At 43.4% G+C, this 15,113-nt stretch overlaps 1 protein-coding gene across 1 annotated transcript in view; it reads right to left on the reverse strand.

Annotated features, from left to right (window-relative positions):
- kif26ba (kinesin family member 26Ba) overlaps positions 1-15,113 on the reverse strand; it is a 77,893-nt gene that overhangs the window by 6,845 nt on the left and 55,935 nt on the right. The window contains exons 8-22 of the mRNA XM_070931163.1: positions 12,732-12,877; positions 12,308-12,424; positions 11,029-11,215; positions 9,620-9,809; positions 6,485-6,656; positions 5,656-5,994; positions 5,368-5,544; positions 4,736-4,874; positions 4,376-4,616; positions 4,159-4,257; positions 3,760-3,887; positions 3,340-3,519; positions 2,838-3,151; positions 1,887-2,577; positions 210-1,129 (exon numbers count right to left, since the gene is read on the reverse strand). Of these exons, the coding sequence (XP_070787264.1) occupies positions 210-1,129; positions 1,887-2,577; positions 2,838-3,151; positions 3,340-3,519; positions 3,760-3,887; positions 4,159-4,257; positions 4,376-4,616; positions 4,736-4,874; positions 5,368-5,544; positions 5,656-5,994; positions 6,485-6,656; positions 9,620-9,809; positions 11,029-11,215; positions 12,308-12,424; positions 12,732-12,877 (4,040 nt within the window). The remainder of the gene's footprint in view (positions 1-209; positions 1,130-1,886; positions 2,578-2,837; positions 3,152-3,339; positions 3,520-3,759; positions 3,888-4,158; positions 4,258-4,375; positions 4,617-4,735; positions 4,875-5,367; positions 5,545-5,655; positions 5,995-6,484; positions 6,657-9,619; positions 9,810-11,028; positions 11,216-12,307; positions 12,425-12,731; positions 12,878-15,113) is intronic.

Below are 15,113 nucleotides of genomic sequence, written 5' to 3' on the forward strand. Positions count from 1 at the left end.
AGGCCATGACGGCTTGAATTATTTTTCATTGAATAATCTATGAATATGTTCTCTGTTTCTTCTGGTGTAAAACTGAAAGGGCACACAGAGGAAGGTCTCACACTCGTTAAAACTGGGTGGTTCATCTAGTTTTGTCTGATGAGCAGAGTCATGTAGTTTACAGGTGTTAAAAGTGTGTTCATTTACAGTGAAGAAATATTCCTTCCTACCTTTCCATTAGGAGGAAGGCTGGAGCTGCGGCTGGCAGCTTGACTTAAAGACTTGGTGGAGAAGCTCAGAGTCTTGGTGCTGGAGGCAGACAGACTCCTGGCCTTGGGACTGCTGGTCATCAGCAGCTTACTGACCGCTGAGATCTTTGATTGGCCGCTAGTTTTGGCTGGTGACTGTGGAGCGCTGCTTGGACCGGGACTGGCACTGGAACTGGGGCTGCTGGTGTTTCCGGTAGGAGAAGATACTGATCCAGCACGGGTGAGGCTGCGCCCTGTACGAGGCATGGTGCTGTCCCCCCTCACTCCTCCTCCTCCCCCTCTCAGGCTCCCCCCTCTCTCCAGAGAGAAGCAGTCGTAGTGGTGGGAACCACTGTGGGAGCTGTGGACCCGACCCAGGGAGTTGGTTCTGTTTGCAAGCTGTTCCAACTTGGCACTGAAAAGTCTACTGCTGTCTATGCTGGAGCCTCGTTGTCTGGTGACACCTGCATCATCTGCTGAGCTGCCAAGTAATGAAACTCCGTGGCTGGGTTGGTGGAGTGGGCTGGCTGCCCTATTCCGCTGGTCGAGGCTGGACTTCCGTACCGGTGGCAGAGGAGGGATTCCCCCCTTTTTGTGGGAGAATAAGCCCTGTCTTCCAGTTGATCCCCGACGGTCAAGTGTGGAGCGGGGACTGCAGGGAGTTGAAGTGGTGACGCCAAGGTTACGGTACTCGATTCCATTGTCTAAGCCGTCGTGGCGGTTGAGACGGTGCCAGCCCCGGGGAAGACTGGCAGTACGGTGGATATCTGGGCTGTAGATACTCATCAGGCATTCTCCCGGGGCAACAATGGCGACCATCTCACAGCCATCCACCACTCTCTTAAAGGAATCTGGAGACGACACAACCTCACCACCTGAGCTAGAGCTGCCATGATCCCCACCTGGTGATGGAAGAAAAGCAAATAAGAAAGGACATAAACTTTAAGATTGAATTAATTTAATCCCGCAAATCTTTGAAAAAACATTTCACTGTTTCTCACCATCAGGCCTGAACCGGCCATCGGGAGCACCCGATACAAAATTAAATCAAAGTGGAAACAACACAGGGCAGCTACAGTCACTCAGACTATCAGCCCTCCTGCCTGCTTTTAACCTAATGATATCTCTGTCTGCCATCATGCATGACTGGTCGCACGCACGCACACATAAACACAAAGTTCAGTCAGTGTGTGGAGCGCGCATGGCCGAGCTGTGTACATTCTCGAGAGAAAGGCTAGAAAACTAGAAAAGCCCTGGAGGAAAGAGTAGCTAAATGCTGCAAAATTACAGATATGTTCGCGGAAAAGATGTTAGCAGGGCCGCATTATAATGTCACAGCTACCCTTTCCGGGTTGATTCTTTGTTTTTAAAAACTAACAAATGGCATCAACACTGCATCATGCTATGTAGGAAAGCCAGAGATACGTTTACATGAAAATGATACATTAACTATTTGACTAACTCTTCAAACTTGAGACATTTTGCAGTTTTTTTCATGTATTTTGAGGCAGTTTTTGTGTGTACTAACAAAACTAAAAGATAAACGGTAAGAAGTAAAAGAATTTCAGCAAAGTGGTTACAGTATACATTGCCTGTTGTGAACGTGTGGTGATGTTACATTCTCGGCCTTAATTATTATCCTAGTCCGGCTCTGCTTACCATCCCTGCAGAAGCTCCGGTGGTTTCCGGTCCCAGGTCCAGCCTGGCTCTTAGAATGCTCTACCTCCCTCTTGCCCGGCTTCACTTCACACACAAGCTCCCTGGATCTCCCCTCCTCCATGCCGCGCTTCAACCAGGGGTCTTCAAAGCTCATCTCACTGGACATCGAAGCTAAAAGTGGTGCATTAAATTTGCCTGGGTCTTTCATTAAGCTAGTCTTGGTGGGTGAAGAGAGGATGGTTGGTTCCTGTATAACCATGGGTTTGACGGCCACACATGGGTGCACACTGATGGTGGTCTTGAAGGGAGAGAAGTTTCCAGGTCCTGCCAGAATTTGGATGTTAGTTTTAGCCATGGACGGAGGCAGTTTCCTCAGCCTGTCTTTGGTTGGAGTTCCCTTATCACTCCCGTTTTCTGACAGCACCACCTCTCCTTCCAAACTCCCTCTTCTCGGGCTACCACAGCTTTCATAAACACCCAGCCCCTCCACTCCAAAGGAAAGACTCTGGTTGGGTTCAGGTTCAGCAAGGGCCTCCCCTTGCTGGCTCTGGGACTGACTGAAGCTGTGGAGAGACTGATCGGCTTCACTGCCCACACTCAGATCACTCATCCAGGAGGAGATGGGTGAACCACAGTTAGACATCACCGTGGCTAAGGCTTCACCTTCTACCCGCAGCTTGGCCATGGCCACCTACAACAGGACACAGTTCAATTGGGCATGGCATCATGAAATCCAAAAAACATATGATTTACATAATATAAGATTTAGGCTCTGGTATGTTGGGCCCACAACCTTAGTCTATGGCCTTTGCTGTAGTGGGTATTGTTCTGTATTTGGTTCAAATCATATCAAATAAGACATATGTGTGAATATTAGCTTTAGTTTAGCACATATTTGCTTGCCAAATGATCTTTGTCACTGTAAATGCAAAGCACATCAGTCACACTAACCTCGGCCATGGCAACAACCTCAGTAACTCCTGAGGTTGCAGGACCTGCGGGCATGAGATAATCCTCCACACCTCCATCCTCAGCAGTACCGCTAATGACGCTGACGGCTTGAGAGCCCGAGGCGAGGCCAGTGACAGAGCAACAGTTGCTGTTGAAGCTGATGATGCTCGTTGGACGACAGGTCAGGGCCCGAGTCTCCATGAGAGCTGTAATATTAAGGTCCTCCTCACCTCCAGAAGCCACAGTGTACACCAGTTCATCCTCCCCAAGCAAGAGAGGTCCAACTATTCCTACAGATAGAGCCAGTCCTGAGGCTGCAAGTGGAGGACAGTATGAGAACCACAGTTTCTTTATTAATTTTGTTCTTGCGTAGTGTGGTACATATTTGTCGTCATAATTGTAAGGGTTTGACTCATAATTGTAAGGGTTTGACTCATTTGACTTATTTTGCATCTCACCCCGTCTCCTTGTGTAAAAATAGCAATGTTTTAGTGCAACTCACCCTCCCTGTGCGTGTCCAAGGGTAACGGCGGGACGTCATCGTCACAGAGCGTCTCAGCTGAGCCCAGGCTGGCAGACAGAGACGGAGTTGGCTCTCGGACTTGTGGGCTCATGCCCACTGGAGAAGTCCTGGACAGCAGGGACTCTGTGGAGGATCGTCCGCTGTCTGCAGCCAAACTGTCTACAGAATCAGAAACACACATTTGGTGTATTAATTAATTTTGTTTTCCAAGTGCAGAATTCATGGAAACTGGCATCACACCAGGATGCCAGTTTTGAACCACTGTATATGACTATAGTTTACATGCCTTAAGACAGTTACGTAGACTGTGTTGACTACTGACAGCATATAAAAAACAAGTGGAAATGTATGTAAGTATGAGCACAATCCTAAAGCATAAACAGGCAGAAAGGTGCGTACTGTCTGAGGTCAAAGCGTCTGTAGCCTGGCCATCTTGAGCCAGAGTGTGTGAGGACAGAGGGGGCGTTGCCGGCATCACTCCCTTCTGGGTGTACACTTTGCACCGCTGGGATGGCGAGGATGGAGGCCTGAGGAAGAATACAAGGATCAAACATTATGGAACTGGCCTTTGGTGCTGCTGTCTGCTTACACATTTATGCTGTTTATTAGTCTACATGCAACAGTTTATGGTTTATCATTATCATTAATAATAGACGCATCTGCAAGAAAAGAATTTGTGTTGATATTTCAAGGTTTTTTAGACATTTTCCAAATGTTGTTTTTATTAAAACTGAATGAAAGTTAAAAGTTAAAATCCCAGAGTTAACATTATCGCCCATGTGTATGCATGCACTTTACCTGTAGTCTGAGGTCTTGGTCAGACTGGCAATGCCGAGGCGTGGTGATCCTATTGGACGTGCCTTCCCCTCAGCGTTGATGCCATTCAGACTCTCGCGGCTGGGAGACAACAAATAATACATTCCAACAGCTGAAAGAAACATCTGCAAGAAATAGTGCTACCCCTAAATAAAATTCTTTTTTTTTCTTTTGGGCACACAGTACCACCTGTCCTCACCTGTCATGCAGCTGGGAGCTCTTAGCCCTGTGCAAGGGGTTAGAGGTGATGCTGGTACTTCCTGTAACACTTCTGGCACTAGTAACTATGGGGGATCCAGAACTCTGAGCCAGGCTGTGGATCATCGTCTGGGCCAGCTCCGCCTCCTCCACCACCTCCTTGATCTCCTGCAGCTGCTGGTCATTGGTCCTCCTTCTGGAGGCTGCTGCTGATGATGCACCTCCTACAGCACATGCAGAGCCTGGAGATGTTGGACAGAACAATGTTTTTCAAATCCCAGACCAAAGGTTGCAAGAACTGTAAAATTGCAGAACTACAATTGTCACACTGGTCTACAGTATATGTCATCAATGAATTAACCTGTTTTGGTTTCTGTATCCACCACAGCAGCAGAGCCAGGAGCAGAGGGAGTTGAGGGTGGGACGGCTGAAGATGGACATAGCTCTTGTTTGGCCCCTTGTTTGCTTGCTGGAACCTCTTCAAAGGGGAACTTTGCCACCTTAACAAAGGGACAGAGTGATGAATGAGAAACAGAAATGCTCCATTCTTCATATGAGATACCTGAGATCGTTTTATTTGATTGTGGACAAAGGAAATGCTGTCCACTTATGTCGCCTCCAGTGTTGGTGGATGAGAATAAACAAAATCACTTGAGCTGCTAACAACATAAAAACCTGCATTAGTGACATGCAAGAACGGGGTCTTGAACAAATATTTCAACTATAATAAAGTAATTCCTTTTCAAATGCATTATTTTGTAACACAATTGAAAGCATATGCTTATTGAAAGGGACAGGAAATTCCCACCACAAACACCAGCTGTGACAGATACGGCCACCCTTTTTTCCATTTGAATATATAAAGTGTTCAACTTTCAAACAACCTGTCAAACTTTCAAGATACTATAAAATACAGATCCCATCCCACTGACAGAAAACTTTTTCTTTTCTTTTAATAATAACAACAAAAAATAGACAGAAAAATCCCATCACCTCCTCGCTGCCATCAATGCAGTCCAGTCTCTCCTGCAGCTCAGCAAAGGTGTTGCACTTCAGGCACTCAGCTCCCTCCTCGGGGACAGGGGCCAATGGCTGCCCAAGTAGTGACTGAGAGGGCTGAGGCAGGGCCTGAGAGGGGCCACTGGGCTGGTCCTCTGGCTGAGACTGCACCTGTTGAAGCAGAAATCACAGAGAAGTAAGTTATTTATGTTCCTTTACAACAAGCATTCTTCTGATTACTGCTGATTGTCTAAACTTTAAATGCAAATATATTTAAATTACCTTGTTCTGGGCTCCAGCTGCCTGGCTTTGACTCTGTGTTTGCTGCTGCTCTGACGTTTTACCTCGAAGCAAAGCGGGAATAATTGGTACAAATTCTGGTGGTCCCTCATTGTCCGTCAGCTCTCTATCTGACACCGCAGCCCCATTCGGGCCCACATAGATCACTGTGTCACATGACTGCTCGCTGCTCGAGTATTCGTCAGGATCGCTGGACAGTCGCAGCAACGGAAGGTCGGAGTCGGTGTCACCACGGTGATGGAAAGGTCGCAGATGGGTCGGACGACGCATGCGACCCTCCTCGCAGGAGCTCTCTCCTCCAGAGGAGCTGGAGGTGTATTGCTGAGTAGAGACACAGACGGGCAAGGAGGAGGCAGAGTAGGGTGGTGAGAGAGAAAATATTTCCCTTTTTAGATTTGCAGAGCGTTTTTTTTTTAGCCTTTAATTGACAGTTCACACTGAAGAGAGACGGGAAAGATAGAGAAGGGAGAGAAAAGGATGATATCTAGACAGATCCTGGACCAACTTGCACACTATCCAAGCAACATGACTGATTTATGATAAGAACTTTATTTTAATTCAATTATTCCTATTTCTATCATCTCATGATTTCTCCAGTTGGAGCTCTCTCACCCTGTTTTCTTCAGCAGAACAGTTTTGAAATACATGAGCATGAAAAGTGAAAGGTGACAGATGAGGCGCATGTGGTACACGTGATGGAAACTTGTACTTAGTTATACAAAGCCAAGACACCTGAAGTTTTAGTTTTTATGAGATTAAGAGAAATGAGCACCCAATTTTAATCAAGCATCAAGGTTTGATTCAAACTCACCACGGTGACTTTAGTTTTCTTCTTTTTCATGCGAAGGACGCGGGAAGCAATCTGGATGGTGGAGAGGGTTTCTGAGAAATCTCTGGGTGAGGCAGAGATGTGAGCAATCATGGTGGTCCGGCAGTTCATGTTGCCTAGCGACTCCCTTAGCAACATGGTCAGCTTGCTGTCCCTAGTAACGCACATACACCAAGATGTGAGCACTAAAGACACGTTGGAAATGCACACAGTCACTCAAACATGTGACAAAACTGGCCGCCCACACATGTCTGATACTTGATACTTCATATAAATGAAGCTAAAAGATTCAAAAGGCAAACTTAATGGTAATTATTGATTGTAGTTATTGATAGTGCTGATAAAACACATGAAAGGTTGCTATTCCAGACTAAAGCCAACAAAGTCTTAAAAGAAGCACTCTGGATATTATGCAGTCTAATATTGGGAGATGATCTATGTCCCAGAGAGATTAAACTAGCAGATGGGAGAGTAAAAGTAGGCTGTGTGTTTAAGAAAAGACTTTCTCCTGGGTGGGCTACTGCAATCATTCATAGCCTTTTGTGTGTGTGTGTGTGTGTGTGTATGTGTGTGTGTGTGTGTGTGTGCGTGTGTGTGCATGTGTGTTGAGGCCTGCAGGCTGACAGTGAGTAAAACTCCTCTGTGGCCCAATACCTCATGCTGCTGTCCCCCTTTTCTAAAAACACAGCCTGCAGGCATGTCATGCACACGCATGTGTACATTCACACACATACACGCACACAAGTATATACACACTCCTATCTTGACCTCCTCTTTCTCATCGATGCTCTACTCCTCTTCTCTGCTCTTCTTCTTTCTGTTTGCTGCCTCAGGCTTCAACAAACCCTCTTCTCTCTCCCACAATCCATCTCTATCTCTCTCTATATCTCTTCCTGAGATTAATGTAGGTAAATTCATGACTCATGAAGTATTCATTTGCATGTTAATTCAAGTGCTGGGGACGTTGAATTAGATTTTACCTCTCAGCTTGTGCTAGATTTATTACAGTTTTTTTTAACAGGGAAGACTACTATATGTAATATGATGCTCTCTATGATTAAAACTAGCTCATAATGAATGCAGCATCTAAATTCCTTTATCACCATTATTACGAGAAACTAATATTAAGGAGTGCACCTGAAGAAGCCACATTGCGAAACATGGACTTTCCTGGAGTGCACGGGAATTTCTATGCTTACATTGCTAATATTACAGTAAGAATTGCAATAGTCATATAGGATTTTGGAGTACTGATCAACTGACTGTGTCCCTGACGTGTAGTGTATGACAGAGAGACTCCACATAATATAGGAGGGGGGGTGTCAATGGAAAAATTTAAGGAGCTGCATGACTGAAGGGGGACTTTGCCAGGGTAGAGATACAGCAAGGGAAGTGGTCTAATTTTGGATAAGGAGCTGTACAGAGTCCCTAATGAGAAAGAATGATGTTTATTGAATGTGGGAAGCGTTACATGAGCATGTTGTGGCTGAAATGTGGCTCTTGCAAGACTGTCGTCTGTCTGGCATCACGCTGAGATGCTTGGCTTCCTGTCTTAGAAAAGTGTTCATTTTGTGGTGACTGACAGCTGTCTTCCCCTTTTTATTGAACTGGCAAGCTACAAATACATTATAATATCCAATATTCTACTGAGCAACTGGCATACAATCACCAGTTACCTAGCAACAGTACAACAGGACTGGGATTATAAGAACAGGATGGGACCCTATCCCAAAAGTAATGAAGCACTGGGATACAGGCTGAGCCTTTAAATGTGATGAAATTAACAAAGCAGAGTTCTTGGACTCAAACTGGATTCAAACACATTTTTGGTTTTGGCATTGCGTCCAATATTGTCACATCACAGGAGAGAGTCAGTCTGTCAGTTGGTTTTTCCATCAAATATCGATTTCCAAATATCGATATAACCAATATAACACAGAGATTCATGATCCTCAGATGATGAAACTTCATGACTTTGGTGATCTCCTGACTGTTCCTCTAGCTCCACCAGCAGGTCAAATTTGTGACTTATCCAACGACTTTTCTCAACATCTACAACATTGACATACATTTTGTTACATTAAGACATTAATGTTCCCGACAGGATGAATTGTAATGACCTAAGTGACCCTCAAAATTCTACTTAGTCTCCAAATGCTAACCTTCAAATTCTTGTACTGTATGATTACACTGGCCCATCTTTCTTTTATCTTCCAAGGAAGAAGATAATTGAGCTAATGGCTACCTGCTGTTCAAAAAAGCCAACAGCCAAATGTTTTAACATTTATTAGCTACAGCTACAGCCCTGCAGTGACACACGTCTCCACTGACATCCATGTTGGCTTAGTTGTGCTCCTTAGCCTTTGCTCAGTGATTTGTGATTCTGTGACTTGTCCTCAGTCTTTGGTTGTAGAGAAGTGGCAATAACACGGCATACATTGTTAAACCAGTCCAAATCCCCTCACAATCCGACAACAGTCTGAGTCACCGGTGCCAAACCAGACTCAGCACAGCTTTGCTTGATTGCAGCTTCCGTGTTAGGTAGCAGGTTGTTTTGCAATGTAAATGCAAAAGCTGGTGATTAAATTAACCCAGCAAGAGGCTCAGAGCTACACCACCTTACGGAGAATGGAAGAGCAAGGAGGAAGGATGGAAAAAAGAGAACTGAATGGAGGGAAAGGTAAAATGAGGACATTTACAGTACAGTTTGGTCCATATACTGTAAATGCTGTATCCTGCCAGGGCATACTAAATGTTACTACAACAATTGTGATTTTTTTTTCCCATAACATGTATTTTTATTTTCTACCTGCTTATCATTTACCTCTGGCTACATCCTCTGTCTCTGTTATCGCTCCCTCTCCCCTCTCTCTCTCTCTCCTTTGCTCTCATTGCCAGTTAGTTAACCAGCTAAATGAACGTGATGAATATGTAACAGCAGCTGTTGTTGTTTATAACATTAAGTCCCCAAAACTTAAGAGATCTCTCGTCTGCTTTCCTCTCCTCTTCTCCTCCAGCTCCAAAACATCCTGCTTTCTTCCTCATTTCACCGTCCTCCTCCTCTCTACATTTCTTTATCCACATTGTTAACTGGGCATCTTGCACACATCAACTTACTTGTATGGGATGTGCTTGCTCCCGTTGACCAGGGCCAGGATCACGTTGCCGAGGGCAGATAGAGAAAGGCACAGAGGGGCCGAGCTGGGCGAAGAGTTTTCCCTGCTTTTCCCATCTCCTTCTCCTCCAAGTACTTTGACATCACAGCTGCCCAGGTCCAGCAGGTGTAGGCGACTGCGCCCTCCTGACACTAGCAAAGTGAAAAAATGTGTCAAGCATGGAGGAGGAAGGACAGAGGATTGTAAAGGGTAAGCTATAAGAGACATGGTGAAATGAAAAGGAACAGAATAAGGTCAAAGAAACATTCAAATTAAGAAACAAATTCTTTAAATTCATCTTTCAGTCTTGGATTTCTGTAGTGATCATTCTGCAAGTTCAACCACAAAAAAAATCCTGATTATCTTTTAAAAGGTGCTCAATAAAGAAGTCACTTGATTTGAGGGAAGATCTGAATCTGATAATCTATGATAAGATAATATTGACAATAGCTAATCACAGCAACAGATGTATAAATTTGCTCAAAATTGTTGCTTACAGCAGAAACATAAATAAATTCCATAACAAGAGAACTATATCATTAACAAACAATTTCAGGAGTATAGATATATATATATAGTATACTATTGAATCAATATAGTGTAGACATACAGCATTATAAAATGTCCTAAATGAATCATAAGAATATGTACCAACATGACCAAAGGTTGAAGCTTGAGTTGTTTCTCTAAATTCTGTAGCAGCGTAATGCAAAACCTCGTTCTCTCAAGGTTAAGACTGTTTTAATTGTAATTATGTAAGCTGGATATAGCTGAGGACATGTTGTGAAACAGTGTGTGTTCCCACGTTAGTTGTTTATCTCATCCTCAAACATCCTCACATACACATATAGTGTATACAGGGCACAAGCTGCCTTATTCTCTCACATGTGTTTGCACCCGTATGAGCACTGAAAGTGATTTTTATCAGTGATATTTTGGTCAGACATCTATCACAGTCTCTCTTTGTCAAACACACATTTACACACAAATAAACTCACACTACCCCAGTTATTGATGTAGACATGTGTGAATTAATCTAAATACAGAATCTATATATGGCTCATACAGTCTATGTGTACAGCTCTCAGCACTCATTCTTTGCTTTGTCTTCCATGTGGTGAAGCAATATTTTATAGTAAACAATAGGTTTGTGTCTGCTTCTATTTTACTACAATTATCAGATGTAGGACTCACAGCAGGCAATGTGTGATATGATAACAATAGTGCTACTAGTGCAGTATCTGCTGCAGTAGAATCAGCTGAAATAGTTAATGTGTTGTTATGTATTAATGTTAATAATTACATTAGAAAAGTGGCACTAATAATAACAGTAATGATAGCAATAACAGTGTTGGAACAAACAGTACTTACTCCCTCCTTTGCCTGTCTTTTCCATGCGATACTGGTATATGTGTAATGTAAACAGCATGTGTGAGTTCCTATGTTCTTCTTCGGTGGTGTTGGGGCGTTGGCTACTGTGGCGAGCGGCTATGGCTGCATCCAGAAACCAGGCTGCCTTCTCTGGGGTCGGAGCACGCAGTTCAGACTGATTCTGGAGCTGGAGGATGTGTGGGAAGAGAAAATAACGGTGCTAGACTTAAAGACATAAAGAAGGACAGAGAGCCAGACAAGAGGGGAGGTACCATTTAATCTTAGCTGAGGGGACTCGGTTTACCTGCCAAGAAGTTTCCAAACACTGATAATATTGTGTACTATGAGGATTCTGCGTGTACTGGACTGATTGGCATATTCAAATAAAGCGTTTTCTAATTTACCTGCAGGTATGGGAGACAGAGATAGAGGGAAGCAGAGATGAGGAAGAGAAAGAGGGAGAGTAAGCGAGAGAGAGAGACAGAGCGACAGAGTGTGTGTGTGTGTGTTACTGCAGGATATCATTACTGATGAGATTATGTCAGATTAGTTAAGGATTACACAGATGTTCTTGTATCAGACCCTATAATCCTATAAACATATAACTACAGCCACACACACACACACACACTCTAGCTCACCCTCTGTCACTCTGTTTTTGGCACTCTTCTGCACACACACACACACACACACACTATTCAGACTGCTAGTTACTACCTTAAAAGGAATGATGATGATAATAATAATTATGATGGTGATCAGATTAATTTCATATAAGCAGCCTTTTGTTGTTTGAATCATGCTCATCAGTAAATTAAAACAAGTCAATTTAAAAAAGCTTGAATACAAACAGACAAAAATACATTTATTTCTAATAATTCTTCCATTTTTGTTTGTGTCTTCAGGTCTTTTGCACTTGATGCTGTTCTTCTTTGATTCTGACTTCTGCCACTCACAAACAGGTATTTCTGAACCTGCTGTTTTAAAAGATGCCTACTTTTTTTTGGAAGAAAAGGGACTTATATTGTATCTGCTGCTCCAAGGTGAGGATGTGTGCATGTGCAAGCGTGCACATCCCACAGTGCTAAAACAACAGAGAACTGCCTAAGGCTAAGAAACAGGTAAAGGTAAAGCATGTTGATACGAGGCCTGAGGCTGTTCATACACACACACTGTTCATACACACACTTCCTTAATTTACAGCAACCACATTACATAAACTAATGCAACCGTCAGCTGCAGTGTGTTTAAATGTGTACATGTGTTTGTGTGTATGTACCTGCATGCCACAGATGGGGTCCTCAAACAGGTAGACTCCAGGTGACTGTCCGTCCTGTAAGCTGCCTGTGGCTACGTCAGACAGCAAGTCCTTAAGGTTCTCCTCTTTTCCCCAAACCTACACACACACACACACACACACACGCATTTCTGTCAAAATCCTTTCCCAAATTGATCTATGACTAAATCTGGTGCGAGCAGTCTTAAAAGAAGAGTCCAGCCTTTATCAAAAGCTTATTAGAGAGAAGTCAACAGTTAGAAATATTACAGTTATAGGCAACTAAAGCCAGATACTACACTGCTAGCACTACAGCTACTCTCACTTCTACTCAGTAGCCTCCTTTCTCAAACATCTGTATCGGTAGTGGCACCTGTTTAACTCTGCAGGGAATGTTTGAAATTGAGGTCTCGTCAACAACACTGACCTCGACTGCAGAGACGCGAACCGAGAAGCGTGCTCCTGTTTTCTCCTTCCTCTCATTGATGAGTTTAAACAACCAGGAGATTGCACAGGGGATTATACCCAGAGTCTGAAGAGAGTCATCACTGCCAATCATTGTGTAGGATTTACCTGGAAGAGACAGACAGACAGATAAAATAAGGGGAGGTGATGGAGATATATCAAAATGAACATCATCAAAAAAAGACTGCCAGGAACAAAGTGCTTTGAATGAAAAGATGTGTGTGTGAAATGTGTGTGTTTGAGTGCCTGAACATGCATGTGCGCATGGAGCTTCTAGATCTGTCCCTTTGAGCCACAAGAGGATGATTACCCCCCCCCCCCCCCTCTCACACACACACACCTGCTCTGGCTGTCAGGAGTTGGAGATCAAACACACACCTAAACAAAGCCATATGTCACACCTCACACCGACACGAACACTTACACAAGAGCAGAGGACATCAAAAGCCTGACTCGTGTGATGCAGGGTAGAGAAATGTGTTCACATTTGTTCAGAGATAATGTGGGATGGAGGGGAGGTTGTCAGCTACACTGTAATCTGACATTGTTCTCCCTCAATGTTTCCTGGAGCGTCTAGACTTACTGTCAAAGCAAGGATGCAATTCATGATTTGTCTCAAAAATGTTCTAAAAAAACTGGAGGAGAAAAAGCAAACATACTCGACAAAAAGGGTTTTATTTAGTGTCGGAAAAGGTTTATACCATCATAATGTTTATGAAATGAAACCCTCTAAGGTTCTCTGAAGCTCATCTAGATAACACCTCAGAATGCTGTTAAAGAAATGTTAAAGATGGCATTAAGTTTTGCAATCAGCTCTACTAAAATAACTTGTTTAAAGCAACACTGGGTCATTTACTTTCATTTAACTGATTTACCAGTTGATTTCTTTTTATTTAACAAATCAGATGGACTCCATCTGTCATAATGGCTCTAGGTAGCATCACTACCGTAACCACAGGGCACTTGAACGACCCTCCTTTCTCTCTTTTGCCTTTCACTACTGTGTATACGTGAGAGAACTATGTGAGTATATGTGTGGCTCTACAAACGTTTCCTTCTGTTCTAACTACCACCGGCTGTCAAGACATAGTGGAGCAGTCACCTAGCTGACCGACTAACACAATGCTGCAACACAGCGATGCTACACTACAGACTATAAAGCAGTGTGTGTGTGTGCATCCATGTCAGTGTAGTTGATGTATATTCCCAGTAATTGGTCTTATTGAGCAGAGAGAAAGTGAATAGGGTGAGAAAGTGTGAGAGAACAAGGCAGCACTGTATCATCAGTTCATGAGACATGCCCATACAGTATGTATGAGATCACACACACACACACACACACACTCGTCATTACTAAAAGATGATTCATCCAAGGCCAATAATCCAATAACTCCATCAGACATGATTTAAAGCCAGAGGATTCAATTACATTCCTGATGTTCATCCATTTATTTCAGGATCATTTGGATTTTTTGGGAAATTTTTCTTTCTCAATGAAAACCTGGTTACTCTTTGTATGCGCGTGTGTGTGTGTACATGAGTAGACTTGTGTGCATGTGAGTCCCCATATGTGTCTACAGCCAAGGGCCACGGGGCCGAAGATAAATGCTCGCTGTTACTTTCAACATTTTAATTAGGAAAAAGGTAATGCCGTTATAATGCAGCCTCATTAAGATCCATGGCCTCAGGTGAGCTGAATCACAAAGAATTATCTCATCTGCTGCTACAGCAACTGAAAACAGCAAGGTCAGAGCCGCTCCATGGCATTAATATAACAGTAAAATTGATTGAAAGAGCAAACTCTCTTTGATGGATTTCTCAGTCATACAAAAGCAGTTCAGAACACTGAGTTACATCTATCAACTAACACAATCAAACACTGACAAAAAGATGTTTGTTTTTGGCACATGTTTTCAGTTCCAGTCACGGTCATATTATACAGTATGAATCATCATCATGAATCTTGACACAGTCGGCATTTTCATGTGTCAATATTTAACAGCTGAATGTTGAGATGCAAAACATTGATCTAGACAGGATGTCTGATGTCTGCGCCATGTTGGGTCTAGGGAGAGCTGTGGTGATCATATGTGCATCTGTTTGTTTGATCTGTCCTACATTTTGACAGAGAGGTGGGCAGCTTCTACTCTCTGCCCACCCTTTAGCGTTCTTGTGAGGACCCGAAGCATAAACCCTGATTTAAAGGACAAAACCTGTTTATTACAACCTAGGTCTACGTATTTGGCGATCTGTCTTATTCCTGGTAAAATTTTGACTTACTGTGCTTGCCATAGTTGTGTGCACTGTGCAATGTGGGCTTGTTACCAATATTACAGGTGTGTTT

Source organism: Enoplosus armatus, chromosome 1 (genome assembly GCF_043641665.1).
Source record: "Enoplosus armatus isolate fEnoArm2 chromosome 1, fEnoArm2.hap1, whole genome shotgun sequence".
Lineage (NCBI taxonomy): Eukaryota > Metazoa > Chordata > Actinopteri > Centrarchiformes > Enoplosidae > Enoplosus > Enoplosus armatus.